We start from the raw sequence: 14,524 nt of genomic DNA, 5'->3' as shown, positions 1-14,524 counted from the left end.
TCAACCCTCTAGCTTGGGCCGGGATTGGAGGGGCCTCTCGTGCCAAGTCGGCAGCACCATACAAAATTCCCCTCAAGGAGGGAGCAAGGCCTGTTCATGTGAAACAGTATCCCCTTTCCCGACAAGGAAAGGAGGGCCTACAACCAGTAATAACAAAGCTCCGAGAAGAAGGCCGGCTCATTGAGATAATGTCCCCCTATAACACGCCCATCATCGCTGTGCCAAAAAGGGGAGGGGGGGGCAAGGGCTTTCGCTTAGTGCAAGACCTCCGGCTCATTAATCAGCAGATCGAGGCCCCCCATCCTGTGGTCCCCAACCCACACACCCTCCTTGTAGGAATTCCGGAAGAGCACGCCTGGTTCACTGTCATAGACCTAAAAGACGCCTTTTTCAGCATCCCCCTCCACCCTGATTCAAGGCCTTTGTTCGCCTTTGAATGGGAAAGCCCAGGGGGGGGTCAAAAGTTCAATTAGCATGGACAGTCATCCCTCAGGGGCTGAATCTCTCACCGGTGGTCTTTGGCCAGCAGCTCCAAAAGGATCTCGAACCCTGGGTCCAGCAGCACTCAGAGGTGCATCTCCTCCAGTACTGTGACGACCTCCTGATTTCAGCCAAGGCCAAGAATGCGTGCCTGAGTGGGACGGTTTCCCTCCTCAACTATCTAGCAGGGGGGGGGGTATAAAGTGTCAAAAGAAAAAGTACAGTTGGCCCAACCAACTGTAAAATTCCTAGGCTACCACATAACTAAAGGGACTCGAAGCCTAGGGCAAGAAAGAGTTGAAGTCATCCGTGACACTCCTGTCCCTAAGTCCCCCTGAGAATTGAGGGCCTACCTGGGGTTGACCGGATTCTGCCGACTATGGATAGCAAACTATGGGGAGACAGCACGGCCACTGTATGAGGCGCTGCAGAAAGATAGACTGGATAAATGGAAATGGACTAAGGAAATGAATAAGTCTTTTCTCAGTCTTAAAGCTGCTCTTGTGTCACCACCTGCTCTAGCCATACCAAATCCCAGCCGGCCATTTAGACTTTATGTGCATGAAAATAAGGGCATAGCTTCGGGAGTGCTTTGCCAGCGAAAAGGGCCCTCTTGGAGACCAGTGGGATATTACTCCAAGGTCCTAGATGTCATAGCACGAGGATGGCCAAGTTGCCTGAGGGCAGTAGCAGCAACGGCTCTGGTTTGCGCTGAAGCGGAGAAAATGACAATGGGAGGACCCATTGAAGTTTGGGTGCCGCATGGAGTGCCACAAATTTTGGGATCAGGAGGAGGAAGCAAATTTCTCAACCCAGCCCGGCATTCCCGATATGAAATAGGTTTACTAACAAACGAAAACCTCACTTTTAAGGCTTGCTCCAGCTTTAATATCGCCACACTACTGCCAACATTACTGGGCACAAACGGATCAGGACTCCCAGATCATGACTGCCTTGAAGTATTAGACCTAGACACCAAAGGCCAACCGGACCTTGAGGATGAACCAATACAGGGAGCCAGAGATCTGTTTGTAGATGGATCTAGCTATATGCTGGATGGAAGGCGCTACACAGGCGCGGCTGTCGTTACTCTAGAGGAGAGTGTGCGTGAGGAAAGGCTGCCTCCTCATTTCTCCGCCCAATCCGCTGAACTGGTAGCCCTGACAAGAGCCCTGCAAGCCAGCAAGGGAAAGCGAGTAAATATTTATACCGATAGCAAAAATGCCTTCGCCGTTGTGCATGCTCATGGGCAACTGTGGAAAGAGAGGGGATTCCTTACAGCAAACGGATCTCCAGTGGCTAATGGCGGCCTAATAGTGGATCTTCTGGATGCCCTCCAGCTACCCTCACAAGTAGCTGTTGTCCACGTCCGAGCCCATGGGAAAGAAAAAGAGGAAAAATGGAGACAGGGAAACCAGAAGGCAGATGAGGCCGCAAAAAGAGCAGCCAGAGAGGGAATCCAAGGAACATTCCTCATTCTACCCAAAAGAAAAGAGCGCCCCACATACTCCCCTGCTGAGTTATGGATGGCACAAGAACACGGAATAAGTCCCTGCGATGACGGATGGATCCAGATGACAGATGGAAGACTGCTTCTTCCACAGACCCTGCAGAGGGTTGTTCTAGAGCAAGTTCACCATTCTCTTGGACACCCTGGAGCATCAGCCATGATCGACTATTGCAAGAGGCTGTTTGTCTCCCCTGGCTTAACTGTATGCGCCCACCGACTAGCCGCAACCTGTGAAGTCTGCCAGAAAACCAACCCTCCCAGGGCACCCCCTCCTCCAAAAGGAGGGCGACCATGGGCCTACTATCCTTTCCAGAGGGCGCAGATTGATTTTGCTGAGATGCCACCATGTAGGAGTTATAGGTATTTGCTTGTAATAGTATGTCAAATGACAGGGTGGGTAGAGGCGTTTCCATGTAGGAACTGCCAAGCTAAAACTGTTGTTGCTAAATTGTTACAGGAGGTGGTGCCCCGGTTCTCCCTACCCGAAGTTATAGAGTCCGATCAGGGCTCACATTTCACCTCAGTTATTACACGGGGGCTGGCACAAGCTTTGGGAGTAGAGTGGCATTTACATTGCCCCTGGAGGCCCCAGGCAAGTGGACAGGTTGAAAGAATCAATCGGAGCCTCAAGGAGACTTTAACCAAACTCCAACGAGGGGTGAAGCTCACTTGGGTTGAGGCTCTGCCAATAGCTTTAATGAAGCTTCGAAGGATGCCAAGAAAGGACATAAAATTGTCCCCCTTTGAACTGATGTTTGGGTTCCCGCCTCGGGTACACTGCGGAAGGAGGGAGGAAGTCAAGTGGGAGGTGGGTGATCAGATGCTAAGGGATCAGTTGACTTCTCTACAGTCTGTTCTTTCACAGCTACGAGCTTATTCCATTCCGTTTCAGAGACTGCTGTTAGATGCACCTATCCATCTCTTCCAGACGGGAGACGAGGTGTTGCTGAAAAAGTGGAATAAAGAAGCTTTAAAGGAAGGGTGGGAGGGGCCTTATTTGGTGGGACCAACCAGCCACTCGTGTGTAAAGCTTGTGGGTTCTAGTAAATGGACACATTGCAGCCGGATAAAGCCATTTAAGCGACCCTCGCTTCCTTCTGTCACTTGGAAAGAACAGGAGGACACAGGCAACGGTCCTTTGCTCCCTGGCACCCCTCTGGAAGCTGCCAAGGACACAGGCGAAGAAGCCATCCAGGAGCCACAATCGCCTGTAATATACAAGTCACAACATCTGGGAAAAGCTCGGGTTCGAATTACAAAAAACTTGTAATATGAAGCAAGTATTGTGGGTGGTGTTGGTAATGTTGGTTAAAGAAATATTAACGTGGATGGTGATACCTCAAGGACTTGGGCTTGACAGCTTTAAGATAAAACCCCGAAATGTCACACCAACACCCCTCAGACCACTTCTGGTACAGATCCCTGAGAAAGAGAGGCGTCCCTGGAGAACCAGGTTAGGGATCCCAATAACAGAGGAAACTGATAATGTGTGGTTAGAGTGGATAAAGTATACAGCCAAGTCTTTAAATAAGTCTGACTGTTTTGTTTGTGCCACAGGGAGATCTGTAGCAAAGGTGCTGCCCTTTCCACTGGGATGGGACACTCCTTCCCTCCTCACCTGCGTGATCCGTTTGTTCCAACACCCTGATGCATGGGGAGAGGAGGAATGCCAAACCCTCAATAAATTATACCCCCCACTCAAATCAAAGGATCGTGTCAGACCTTCCACAGTCTTCCTGCAAAGAAGAAACCATACTGGATGCATACACCGAAACCTTGCAGACACAGAGGGGCGTATAGGGAACCTGACGAGTAAAGTAAGATGTGTTAATTCTACCCGCTTTAGGAATAATTCCCTTTCAATCCCACGAGCTGATCTCTGGTGGTATTGTGGTGGCCTAGAGTTGTATGAGGTATTGCCCTCCAATTGGTCCGGAGCTTGTGGGTTAGTTCAGTTGGCAGTCCCCTTTTCAATTGCATACCATCCAGCAGAGAAGACTGGCCAACCCCAGCAGAAATGATCAGTAACCCCTTTTGATGATCAAATATATATTGACTCCATAGGAGTACCAAGGGGAGTGCCAGATGAGTTCAAAGGAAGAAATCAAATTTCTGCAGGATTTGAATCTACCCTGTTTTGGTGGGTGACCATTAACAAAAATGTAGATTGGATCAATTACGTTTATTATAATCAACAGAGGTTTATAAACTATACTCGAGATGCTGTAAAAGGATTGGCTGAGCAGCTAGATGCCACCAGCCAAATGGCTTGGGGAAATCGGCGTGTTCTTGATATGATGTTAGCAGAAAAAGGAGGGGTTTGTGTCATGCTAGGTGGACGGTGTTGCACCTTCATCCCTAACAACACTGCCCCAGATGGCACGGTAACAAGGGCTTTGCAGGGTCTCACCGCCTTGTCTGAAGAATTAGCCGAGAATTCAGGGATTAACAACCCCGTGACTGACTGGTTGGAGAGATGGTTTGGAAAATGGAAACACCTAGCAGCCTCAATCCTTATTTCGCTTGTAGTGATGATAGGAGTTTTAGTGTTATTTGGTTGTTGCATTATCCCCTGTGCTAGAGGCTTATCCCAGCGGTTAATTGAAACCGCTCTGTCAAAACAGATGCTCTTGCTTTATTGTGCTAATAAAGAAACTCCGTTTTAAATGCTTTAAGACGTGAATAAAGACTTAAAGGAGGGAATTGTTAGAAAAAAAAGGAGACTCCATAACCATTGGCGTCTTAAGTTACATAAGAGCCCGAGTGGCGGGAAAATATAGGCGGAGCAAAAAGGGAATCATACTGACGCACTCATGACTAACGGCTTGGTAAGCTGATAGTGACTGTTTATTGGATATTAACTTAGTGAGCCGATGTACTAACTGTTTCATTGGTTACTGGTAAGAACAATAGAAGCGATATGATATAAAGGGCTTTTGCACACGTGTCTCGGGGTCCAGACTGCTCTGCACCCGTTTTGCAAAACGTTCAATAAAATAGTGTTGGATCCACTGCTGCCTGCCTGGCATTCTTTTCTTCTAAACCGAAAGCAAGGACTTTTTATCTAACACCATGCAGCTGCTTGTCAGCCATTCGTTCCATTACTTATGAGCCACCAATGATGGGTGTGTGTGTGTGCCACTGGCTGTACTTTCTGAATGGTTAGTGCCCCACTTTTGTCAAACCCCTTGAATTACAGCTGAAAGTCCTGACTTTGCTCCCATCTGGGTGTGTTTCCTTTCAACTTCAGTGTGGTGGTGTACATGTCAGGAGCACCCTAGCTGCCTCTTGCAGTCCCTTCCAATAGCCAGCTCAGGACACAGATGATGAGGATTCTTTCCAAGGCTTTATTCCTTTATTATTTTATGACTCTTTCAGATACTAATCACTAGCGACTAAGCAAGGAACAGCACTGGGGAAAGATAGAAGAGTAACCTAAGCTCCAGGTAAGGCAGTTGGTCCCCGTTTGAAGGAGAACTGCGGGAAGACTCTAAACTTATGGGCTATGGAGAGATCCTCCCTCTTTCCCTTGGGTCCTCCGGATGTGACCATTGTTTGAGCGCCAAACAAGTGGAGTGCCTCCTCTCGGTGCCCTCCATCTGTCATCGCTCCCTGTGTCTGCGCCGAGCATCCAGCAAGCCCCCCTCCAGCGCTCTCTCGCTGCCAGGGTCACTATCTATCCCAGGAATGCTGGCAGGAGGAATCTCTGCCAGCTCCTTTGCCTGTGAGAGATGAGCGCATTCCTCTCCCATGGATTGCTGTTCCTCCTCAGAATCAGAACTGCTCTGGGGCTCTATGGGCTCAGTTTTCACCCTGACAGTACAGAGGCCAACTGCCAAAACAGTTATCCTTGTTCCGATATTTCTGGCCCTGACTGTAGTTTCCTATAGCTATAGCTTGTTGATAGCAGACTCAAGTGGGACTTTTTGCGATCACAAAACTGTCTGGGAAGCCCATAGTGGAACTTCAATCCCAGAGCCAAAATGGGACTCATCAGCACATTTTTAGAACACTATCAACAGCAATGAGGGAATCTTCTCTGAAACTGATTCACAGGTGGCATTTAGTAGTAGTAGTAGTAGTATTGGTGTTTTTCCCCCACTCTTCAGCCAAAAAAGGCTCCCAGAGTGGCTTACAAAGATGAATATTAAGACAGTCCCTGCCCTCAAGGTTACAATCTAAAAGACATGACACAAAAGGAGAAGGGATTGGGAGGAAGGAGGGGAAGGAAAGCAAATACACCAATGACTGATGTAAAGGACCAGGTTGGTCTCCCCCGCGCGATGATGTTCATCCTGGGAGGCAGGAGGTGCAGCCCCCCAGTGGCCCTCGGTTCTCTAGCCAATGGATGAGGCCAGAGTCATTTCACACCAGTAAAGATGTAACAAATTAAAAAAGCCCTGCCACTCCTTTCATGAAGTGGATTCACTGAGACAAACTCCCTGTTCTATGTGTGGTGGATATGCCCTATGTACAGGTATTGTGGAAATCAGTTTTTCGCCATCTCTCACTGATTGTGCAGAAACCAGTTCAATTAGACCCCTTACTGCCACTCCTCTCTATTTATCATGGTCCGCAAGAAAAACTTCATGTAGACCTCATCCAGTTCCTGATGATAGCAGCCAGACTGGAAATTGCAAAAAAAAAAAAATTGGAAAAATGCCACAGTGCACACAATACATAGTTGGTTCTCTAAGATTTGGCAGATAGCCCTGAGAAATTAACACATGAAATCAGGCTAATTAGAGGAATATCCAAACAAGATTTATTTTTAGAACTTTGTTTTTCATTCATTTCTTTTGTAAACAAAGAACACCATTTATTTATTTATTTATTTATTTATTTATTTATATTTAAAATATTTCTTGGTCTCCTTTTAGGGCAGGAGCCCTCTCAAGGCAGTGTACAACACTAAAACACATAATAAAAACTGATGCTGTATTAAAAATGGTAAAAACACAATAAAACAGTAAAAATACAATAACAACAACAGCAGCAAACATTCTAAAAAACAGCAAACACTCACATAAAAGAAAACTTACAACAGACAATTACAGCCACAACCCAGTCAGATAAAACATCATCAGGGTAAAGCCAGAGTACAGTAGTACATTTTCAGGGCCTTCTTAAAAGCCTGCAATGATGGGGCAGACCCCCTGGCAGACCCCTGATGGCAACTTATTCCAGAGGTGTAGGGCCACTGTGGAAAAGGCCCTCTCTCATGTGGTCGCCATCCTAACTGCTCTCACAGGAGGGCAAATGAGAAGGGCCTCTCTCCATGCATTCCTCTTTCTGCAGATCTACATCACCTAAGTGGAAGAAGAAACTGATTTATGCAATAGTTAATGTGAACAAACTGTATTCCTCCCCCCACCCCAAAAGCCCTATCCTTTGAATTATCTGCTGTGTACACATTGTTACTTATTACTATACTGATGTTCTTTTTGTTTGACATATAAATGTTTATGGAAATCAATAAACAAATGAACACCAGTGTTTCCCAATATCATATAGCAAAGCAGGCTTCGGTATTGTCAGTGTCAACACCTTAACTTAGAATAGTATTTTGCCTATCATTAGGACTCAGTACGATGAAGGACATTTGGAAAGTAACAGCTAATTAAATATTGACTGTATTGCAGTCCTATGTAGCAAGCTCTTGCAAAATATGTCACAGCGCAATCCTATGCAAGCTTACTCAGACGAAAGTCTCTTTGTGTTCAGTCTCTTTGTGTTTATTGTTTTTGTAACAATAAACTTACCATAAACATAGCCTTAATCTATGTTTATAAGCAGGTTTAGTTTAGTATATGATGTATGCGTCACTAAAAATATATGCTAACCCACAAAGTGGGGTTTGCAACAAAAGGCAACAAGTGGCGTGCTCCTGTTCAGGGTTCTGGCCTGCTAGCTATGCCCTTTCCAAGATACTCCTTCAGAGCAACAGTGAACACGTTACCTGCTCCATCTTCTGCATGACAGCCTTTCAGATACTGAAGACCACGGTCATGGTTCCTTAACCTTCTCTTCTACAGGCTAAACATACTTAGCTTTTTCAATTGTTCCTCATAAGACTTGGTTTCCAGACCCTCACTATCCTGTGCATTCTCCTCTGCATATGCTTTTTTTTCAATGTTATTCTTAAAATGTGGCACCCAGAAACGGACACAGTACTCCAGATATGGCCTGACCAGCATGAAATAAAATGGAACTATTACTTCTCATGATCTGGACACTATGCTTCTGTTTATACAGCCTAAACATGCTGTATAAACATAAACATGCTGCATTCCAGCCTGTCAAGTCTTTTGAAACTTGATTCTATCTCCTATGATGTTAGCTACCACATCCTGCTTCAGGTCATTTGTAAAATCTCATAAGCATTCCCTCTACTCCTTTGTCCAAGTCATTTATGAAAAGGCTGAACAGCACTGGGACTAGGACAGGGGTGGAGAACCTCAGGACCGGGGGCCAAATCCAGCCTGCCTGGGGTTCCAATCTGGCCCTCCAGTGTTCCCCAGATGGCAGTGCCCTCTTTCCCCAAATCACTGATAGTGTGGTAGTTTCCTGGATTTTGTGCATCCCCTCCCCCCAACACACACACTTCTAAAAGGCTGAAATGCCACTCCTAAGGCTTAGTTACTGGCAGTAAGGGCTTTAAGCTACAATGTGCTGGTATTTTGAGCCTACCCCTTTTGCCTTTGCCCCCTCCCCCTTTGCATTCAGCCCCAGCCACAACTGGACTGCAGTGCCTAAGAGCTTCTCCAAAACTGAATTTAGCATTAAGGCTGAAAGAGGTTTCCCACCCCTGGCCTAGGACAGAGCCCTGTGACGCTCCACTTGAGACCTCCCCCTAGGTTGGTAAGGGCCATTAAGGAGCACTCGGGAGGAATGGTTTTTCAAGTTACTGAGGCTTCCCATGTCATCTTTAAGGGTTCTCTATTGCTGCTAATAGTTGCTGTGGGGCCAAAAGAATTGGTGTAGGCTGGAATTGCGGCTGAAATTTTTATGGCTTATCTTTGGAAGCTGTTTTAGGGATTAAATTAAGTGTTCAGTGCCTAAGGTCTTGTCAGTCGTTGCAATCACGTGGTCTCAGTTCCCACTCTGTAGAAGTATTGGGGGGGGGGGTTAGAGTGGGGAAATAAACTGAACATTTATCACAAAGGGCTGCAATATCCCTGTTAAATTTTCCCTCACCCCCCTAAAGTATTGTACTTCTGCAAACCTCAGAGTCCCCCTGAGTTTACTGATACCTCTCTGCTGTGCACGGGCATCCCTCCTGTTCCTGAGTGCATTAAAAAAGGTGATTGTTAACTGGGAATGAACATTAAAAAAAAATTCCACATTTAATTTCATTACAACGTACAAACTCAGTGGGTGCTTAAGAAGTGTCTTTTCATGCACTCTTTTACACACCACGCATTGATTTCTGGCAAATAAAGCTGCAATCTTATACGCACTTACCTGGGAGTAAAGGCTCTCCCTTAAGTGGGACTTATTTCTGGCCAAACATGTATAAGATTGCTGTATTTTTAAAAAAAATCCAGCCAGGCAGAAATTTTAGGAAAAAATCCAGCCAAAAGATCCCCCCCGGTATTTAGGGAAGCCAACCCATAAAGTGTGTCAATATTACGCCAAAGGAGAAAAGAGGGGGGCTTGGGAGTTCTTTTTATCCATTTTTTTATTTAAAAAGAGGTCGCATTATCTTAACGGTATTGTAATAATTACTTTAATAAATGTAATCACAAGTTATAACAAGTGAAAAGAATAATAACAACGATAATGTTAACACTGCTATTTTATTATTACCAAAATTTAAAAGGAATCTTCAAGCCCTCCCCACCTCCCCTCAGGTTATCGGTGCCAATCTATCTACACCGAGTCTCTGATTGGCGAGCTCGAGGGCCACTGCTCCGCCCCTTCAACCAGCCGCTCTCCCGCCCCCGCGAGGAAATCACTGCCACGTCGAGATTACTTACGCCTCCGCTGTCTGCACCAATCCTACGCAAGGAGTGACGTGAGCCGGCTGACTCCCCACGAGCCCCCCTTTTGCTTCGAACGCGTAGTAAAGGGGGAGGAGCCCCAACCGGGGAAGTGGGAGGGGCGGGGTTCTTTACGCGCAGGCGCAGCCTGGGCCTTCCCAACCAACGGCTCCCTGAGCTCCACGTGATCGCGTTCGTCACCGTCGCCCTGTGCGCGCAAACCCGAGGCGCGCGCGTGCGCTGGAAGGCTGCGGCCGCCGACGTTCGGCGGCGGAGGGGTGACGTTGCGCTCTTGGGCCGTGAGGGGCTGAGGAGGCGCTTCTCCCAGCGGTGGTAACCGCCGCCTTTCGGCCTTCTGACGGGCAGCCGAGCCGTGGGAGAACCGAGGAGCTTTTGGCCCCTCCGCCCCAGTCCCAGGCGGGTGAGAGATGCGCTCGGCGTGACGTGAGTCCCGCTCCGCGCTCGAGCCATGGCTGCGCCGAGCTGGCAAGAGGCTGCGGCCCAGCAGGCCGAGGAGGTGTCGGCCCGGCTGCGGGACGTGCTGTCGGCCGGCGTGGGCTTGTTGCGCACCGAGCTGGGCCTGGAGCTGCCGCTGGGCCTGGAGCCGCAGCGCCTGCCCACCTGGCTGGTGCTGCTGTCCACGTCCGTCCTGGCGCTGCTGCTGCTGCTGGGGCTTCTGTGGGCCGCGGGCTGCGCCAGAGGAGGAGATGCTCGCGGAAGGCGCCCCAGGAGAACCACCGAGACGGAAGAGGAGGAAGAGGACGAGGAAGAAGAGACGGCGGCGACCCTGGGCCTGACGGGAGGCGGCGGCCCTAACAAGGGGGTTGCTGGGACAGCCACGGGGCTCTTGCTGAAGGGCGAGGAGCAGAAGAAGCGGAATAAAAAGAAGCCACCGGAGAAAACGGGCAGGGTGAGTGGAAGCGTAGAAGGAAGGGCAGGGTGGGGGGAATTGGGTGCGTAGAAGGGGGTCGAGGGAATGAAGGAAGTCTCGAGGAAGGGGCACAGGGACTAATGATTTCTCGACCCAGCTAACGGGTTGGGTCTATTTCGTGCATTCTACACAGCACTTGTCGTGTTCAAAAAGGTGCATGTATGTGTGCGTGATTGGAAGTGCAATAGCCAGAGCCAGTCTGGATGTTGCATTTGTGAAGACTTCCTTCCTGTTCCTTTCCCCCCCATGCACTTCAATTAATATTCTGAACTGGGGCCTCACAGAAAATTGCTGCAGGTACTTTCCTAACCTGCAAACTTTCTTATCACAGAAGTAATCTCTGCAGTCATCCCTGAGTCCTTGCTTCTGACATTTCACCGCTCCTGCAACTCCTCCCATTAGCAATAATTTACAGGCGTTAACTGGTTGCTGTACCATTTGCATCAGTTCTCAATTTTCCAGTGTGCATGCATACACCAAAATGCATGTGTGTGCTTGTGTTATGTAAGGGTGCACATCAATGTTTCACACCTTTGTCCTATAGAGAAAGTGAAACATGTGAAGCAATGGCCCATGGAAGACTGCAAAGTCAAACTTCATAACTTTAGCTTGCTTGGTCCACTTAAATTAGACTGATTTTTAATCCTAGGCATGCATTTGAGTAAACCCTATGCAACTAGTGGGGCTTTGTTCAAAGTAAATATTAATTGGATTGGGTTGTTTAGTAATGTTTAGCTCATTCACACAGTTTATGGACTAGTGGCTGTAGTGGCTATTCTCCCTCTTCTGTATTTGGTGAATGAATATTAAAGTGTTGTGTTTTTTTTTAAAGAAGCTTGAACATGCTACAGAAAAGTGGCAACAAGCAGAACTAAAAATTTCCTCGCTTTGGTATTTTTTACTAGGGAGTGACATCTAAGTTTTTAGTTTTATTTTTGGAAATGTGCAAGATGCTTGCTTAAGAATGTGATGTTGGCTCCCGTTATTTATTTACTTACAACATTTTAATACTGCTGATCATTAAAGTTCTCCAGGAAGTTTACAGAAGTTATAAATCTAAGGATGATATCTAAGAAATGGAACTCTTTTTCCTGTCATGTGGTTCGGTAAATCAGTCACTATTCGTGCATTATGGTCTGGGCCATGGCAAAACTGAATGTGTTCTTGCTATAACATGATACTAAATTCCCTAACTCCTATGATAGAATCACATTTTCTGATATAATGGCATATTTGAGAATCCATGCATAGGCCTAAAGTTATATGTAATATACTATAACTAACCAAATATTTCCAAGGCTAATGTGAAAGGTCTGTGGGATACACCAGTCAGATTTCTGTATGCTGTGCTCCAGGTTATGGTACTTCTGATTCTCCTGTGGCAGAGTTTTAGGGAAGATAAATTGTTACACAGCAGAAACTTGACATGAACTGACACTTGCGTGTTTCGAAACGTTAAAGAAGGAGCTGGCATTTTCTTGAAAGACTGAAAATTGTGTTTGTTTCAAGCTCGGTGCTGTATTATGTGCAATTTGCAAATCCAATCAGTTGGATGAAAGCAGGGGATCTAAATATGACACCCAATTATTTCTTCTCCAGAGCCAAGTACAGTAATGGATTCTTTAAAGCAATGCATAGAATTGGTAATAGTCTGGATGAGGGTTGACATGCTTAAATTCAGTCCAGGCTGGTTGTTCTTTAGGAGATCACACTCTCTCCTTGAAAGAGAAATTTCACATTTGGGGGGTTTTCCCAATTCCACATTTACAGGGTGACACCCAAATGCAATCTGGCAAAGTCCACCTTTTTTAGTTGCTTCCTCTCCTGGGGATCTAGCCACAGTCTGGTAACCTCACAAATTGCAATATGAATGCTCTTAAACTCATGCTGTTCTTAAACTTTTCAGAAACTGGGCACAATTGAAGGTTCTGGTTCTTATCTTTAAATCCCTAAACTGGTCAGGATATCTTGGGGATCACCTTCTCTCAAATGAACTTTCCTATATGCTTCCATCATCTTTTGAGATCCTGCTTCAGGTGTTATGGATGGCTAGGAGAAGCAGGGGCTTTTCGGTGTTGCCCACTTTCCAGAAATCCAATCCAGAAGAGGTTTGCTAGGCTTGTTCCCTGTTGTTAGGTGTTTTTAGTGTCTGGATTTTTATGATAGTCTTGTTTTATAATTTTATGATGTAAGCTCCCTGGTTTCAGTATGAAATGGGATGTATTAATTAAATATAACACTCTTGCCTTTGACCTGTAGTTTCCAGTTCATTCTCACAAAGTCTGAAATATGGTAGGGCCTACTTAAAAATGATTCTTTGGAAAGAGAACTGGTTCACAACAAATGTGATATGACATCAGTACATTATAGGAAGAGGAGGGAAAACTAAACACAGGGTTACAACTTTGCAACAACCCCTAATTTATCTCATCTAGTTCTGCCCGTAGTTCCTATGCAAGTAGACACTGCTTGCTTTTTTTGAAGGCAGTAAGATGAACTATAGTGATTTATGAGGAATAAGTATATGCATTCAGTGTTATTTCAGTGAATCTCACTTTGTGTAGCAACAATTTTCAAGGTATCTAACAGAGCAGTTAGGCTGGGTGGAGGGGAACTACTCTCGCGGAACAGCCTTCCCTCGAAACAATACCAGTACCTATCATTTAGGACTGTGCGGTTGCCTACACCCACATGTTGCCTCGCACAGAGGAGCCAGTGAACCCGCAACAGCAAGAATACTCTCTCTCTCTCTCTCTCTCTCTATATATATATATATATATACACACACACACACACACACACACACACTGCATTACACCATGTATTACAATGCTAGAGCACTCCTAATGGCATGGCCAGCAACAACTCTGCTACTCAGAGCCCTCTGGGATTCCTCCAGGCAGGGGTTTGCGTCACTGTTTTGGAACACAGCAAACACAAAGGGATAGCCCGCACAATATAACACTCCCATAGCTCCTTATGTAGGATGTTGCCTCATACACCCAAGTAGCAGCATCCATCCTACTTGTACTCCATGAGATACATGCTCCCTCACAATCCAGGGAATTTGAGCGCATAGAGAATAGAGAAACGTGCGGTCACTACCCTTGAGCCTATCAAGCTCTTCCCTCCAACCCTGTGTCATCTTCTAAGGCTAACTGAAGTGAAATCATACTAGGATAGGAGAAAGGGATCCCTCTCTACCATTCCCTAGCAGTAAAGATACCACACATGTGGCAGTTATTTATTGAACAGTGTCCAGGAAGCAGTAGATTTTGAAAGGGACGACAGATGCATGGGGTAGCTAACCAGTCACCCTAGCACGGCTCCTGTATCTTGGACAGTGGCTCAACAGAAAGCAGGTATTGTATCCCTCATAGCTCCAGGTCTGTCCTAGAAAAACCATAATCTGTTGCATAACTTGTCTGTCATGGAGCATGCAAAGGTGCAGGACCCTGGAACAGATAGGCTGACAGTCCCACTGAGGAAGGTGGACAACCCCAATGAGGAACAGCTGGGAGTATTCTGGTCACTACTGCCTCTGTCATGGCCTGCATGGCTTGTGGGATGGATCCTGTACCTATAGGAGAGTGGCTTGTGAGAGCAAAGGAGGATGCAGAC

At 46.6% G+C, this 14,524-nt stretch overlaps 1 protein-coding gene across 3 annotated transcripts in view; it reads left to right on the top strand.

The window, feature by feature from the left end:
* The first annotated feature begins 10,196 nt into the window (after window positions 1–10,196).
* The window catches only part of MTDH (metadherin), a 29,356-nt gene continuing 25,028 nt past the window's right edge, over window positions 10,197–14,524 (top strand). For all 3 annotated transcript variants that reach the window (XM_084849066.1, XM_084849065.1, XM_084849064.1), the window contains exon 1: window positions 10,197–10,882. In XM_084849066.1, the coding sequence (XP_084705192.1) occupies window positions 10,442–10,882 (441 nt within the window). In that variant the 5' untranslated portion in view covers window positions 10,197–10,441. The remainder of the gene's footprint in view (window positions 10,883–14,524) is intronic.

This window comes from Heloderma suspectum, chromosome 4 (assembly GCF_057233095.1).
Source record: "Heloderma suspectum isolate Gila_16-S chromosome 4, 16-S_ref, whole genome shotgun sequence".
In the NCBI taxonomy this organism is placed as follows: domain Eukaryota; kingdom Metazoa; phylum Chordata; class Lepidosauria; order Squamata; family Helodermatidae; genus Heloderma; species Heloderma suspectum.
The sequence above is the reverse complement of the archived record's forward strand: the minus strand, read 5'-3'. Positions and strand labels throughout refer to the sequence as shown.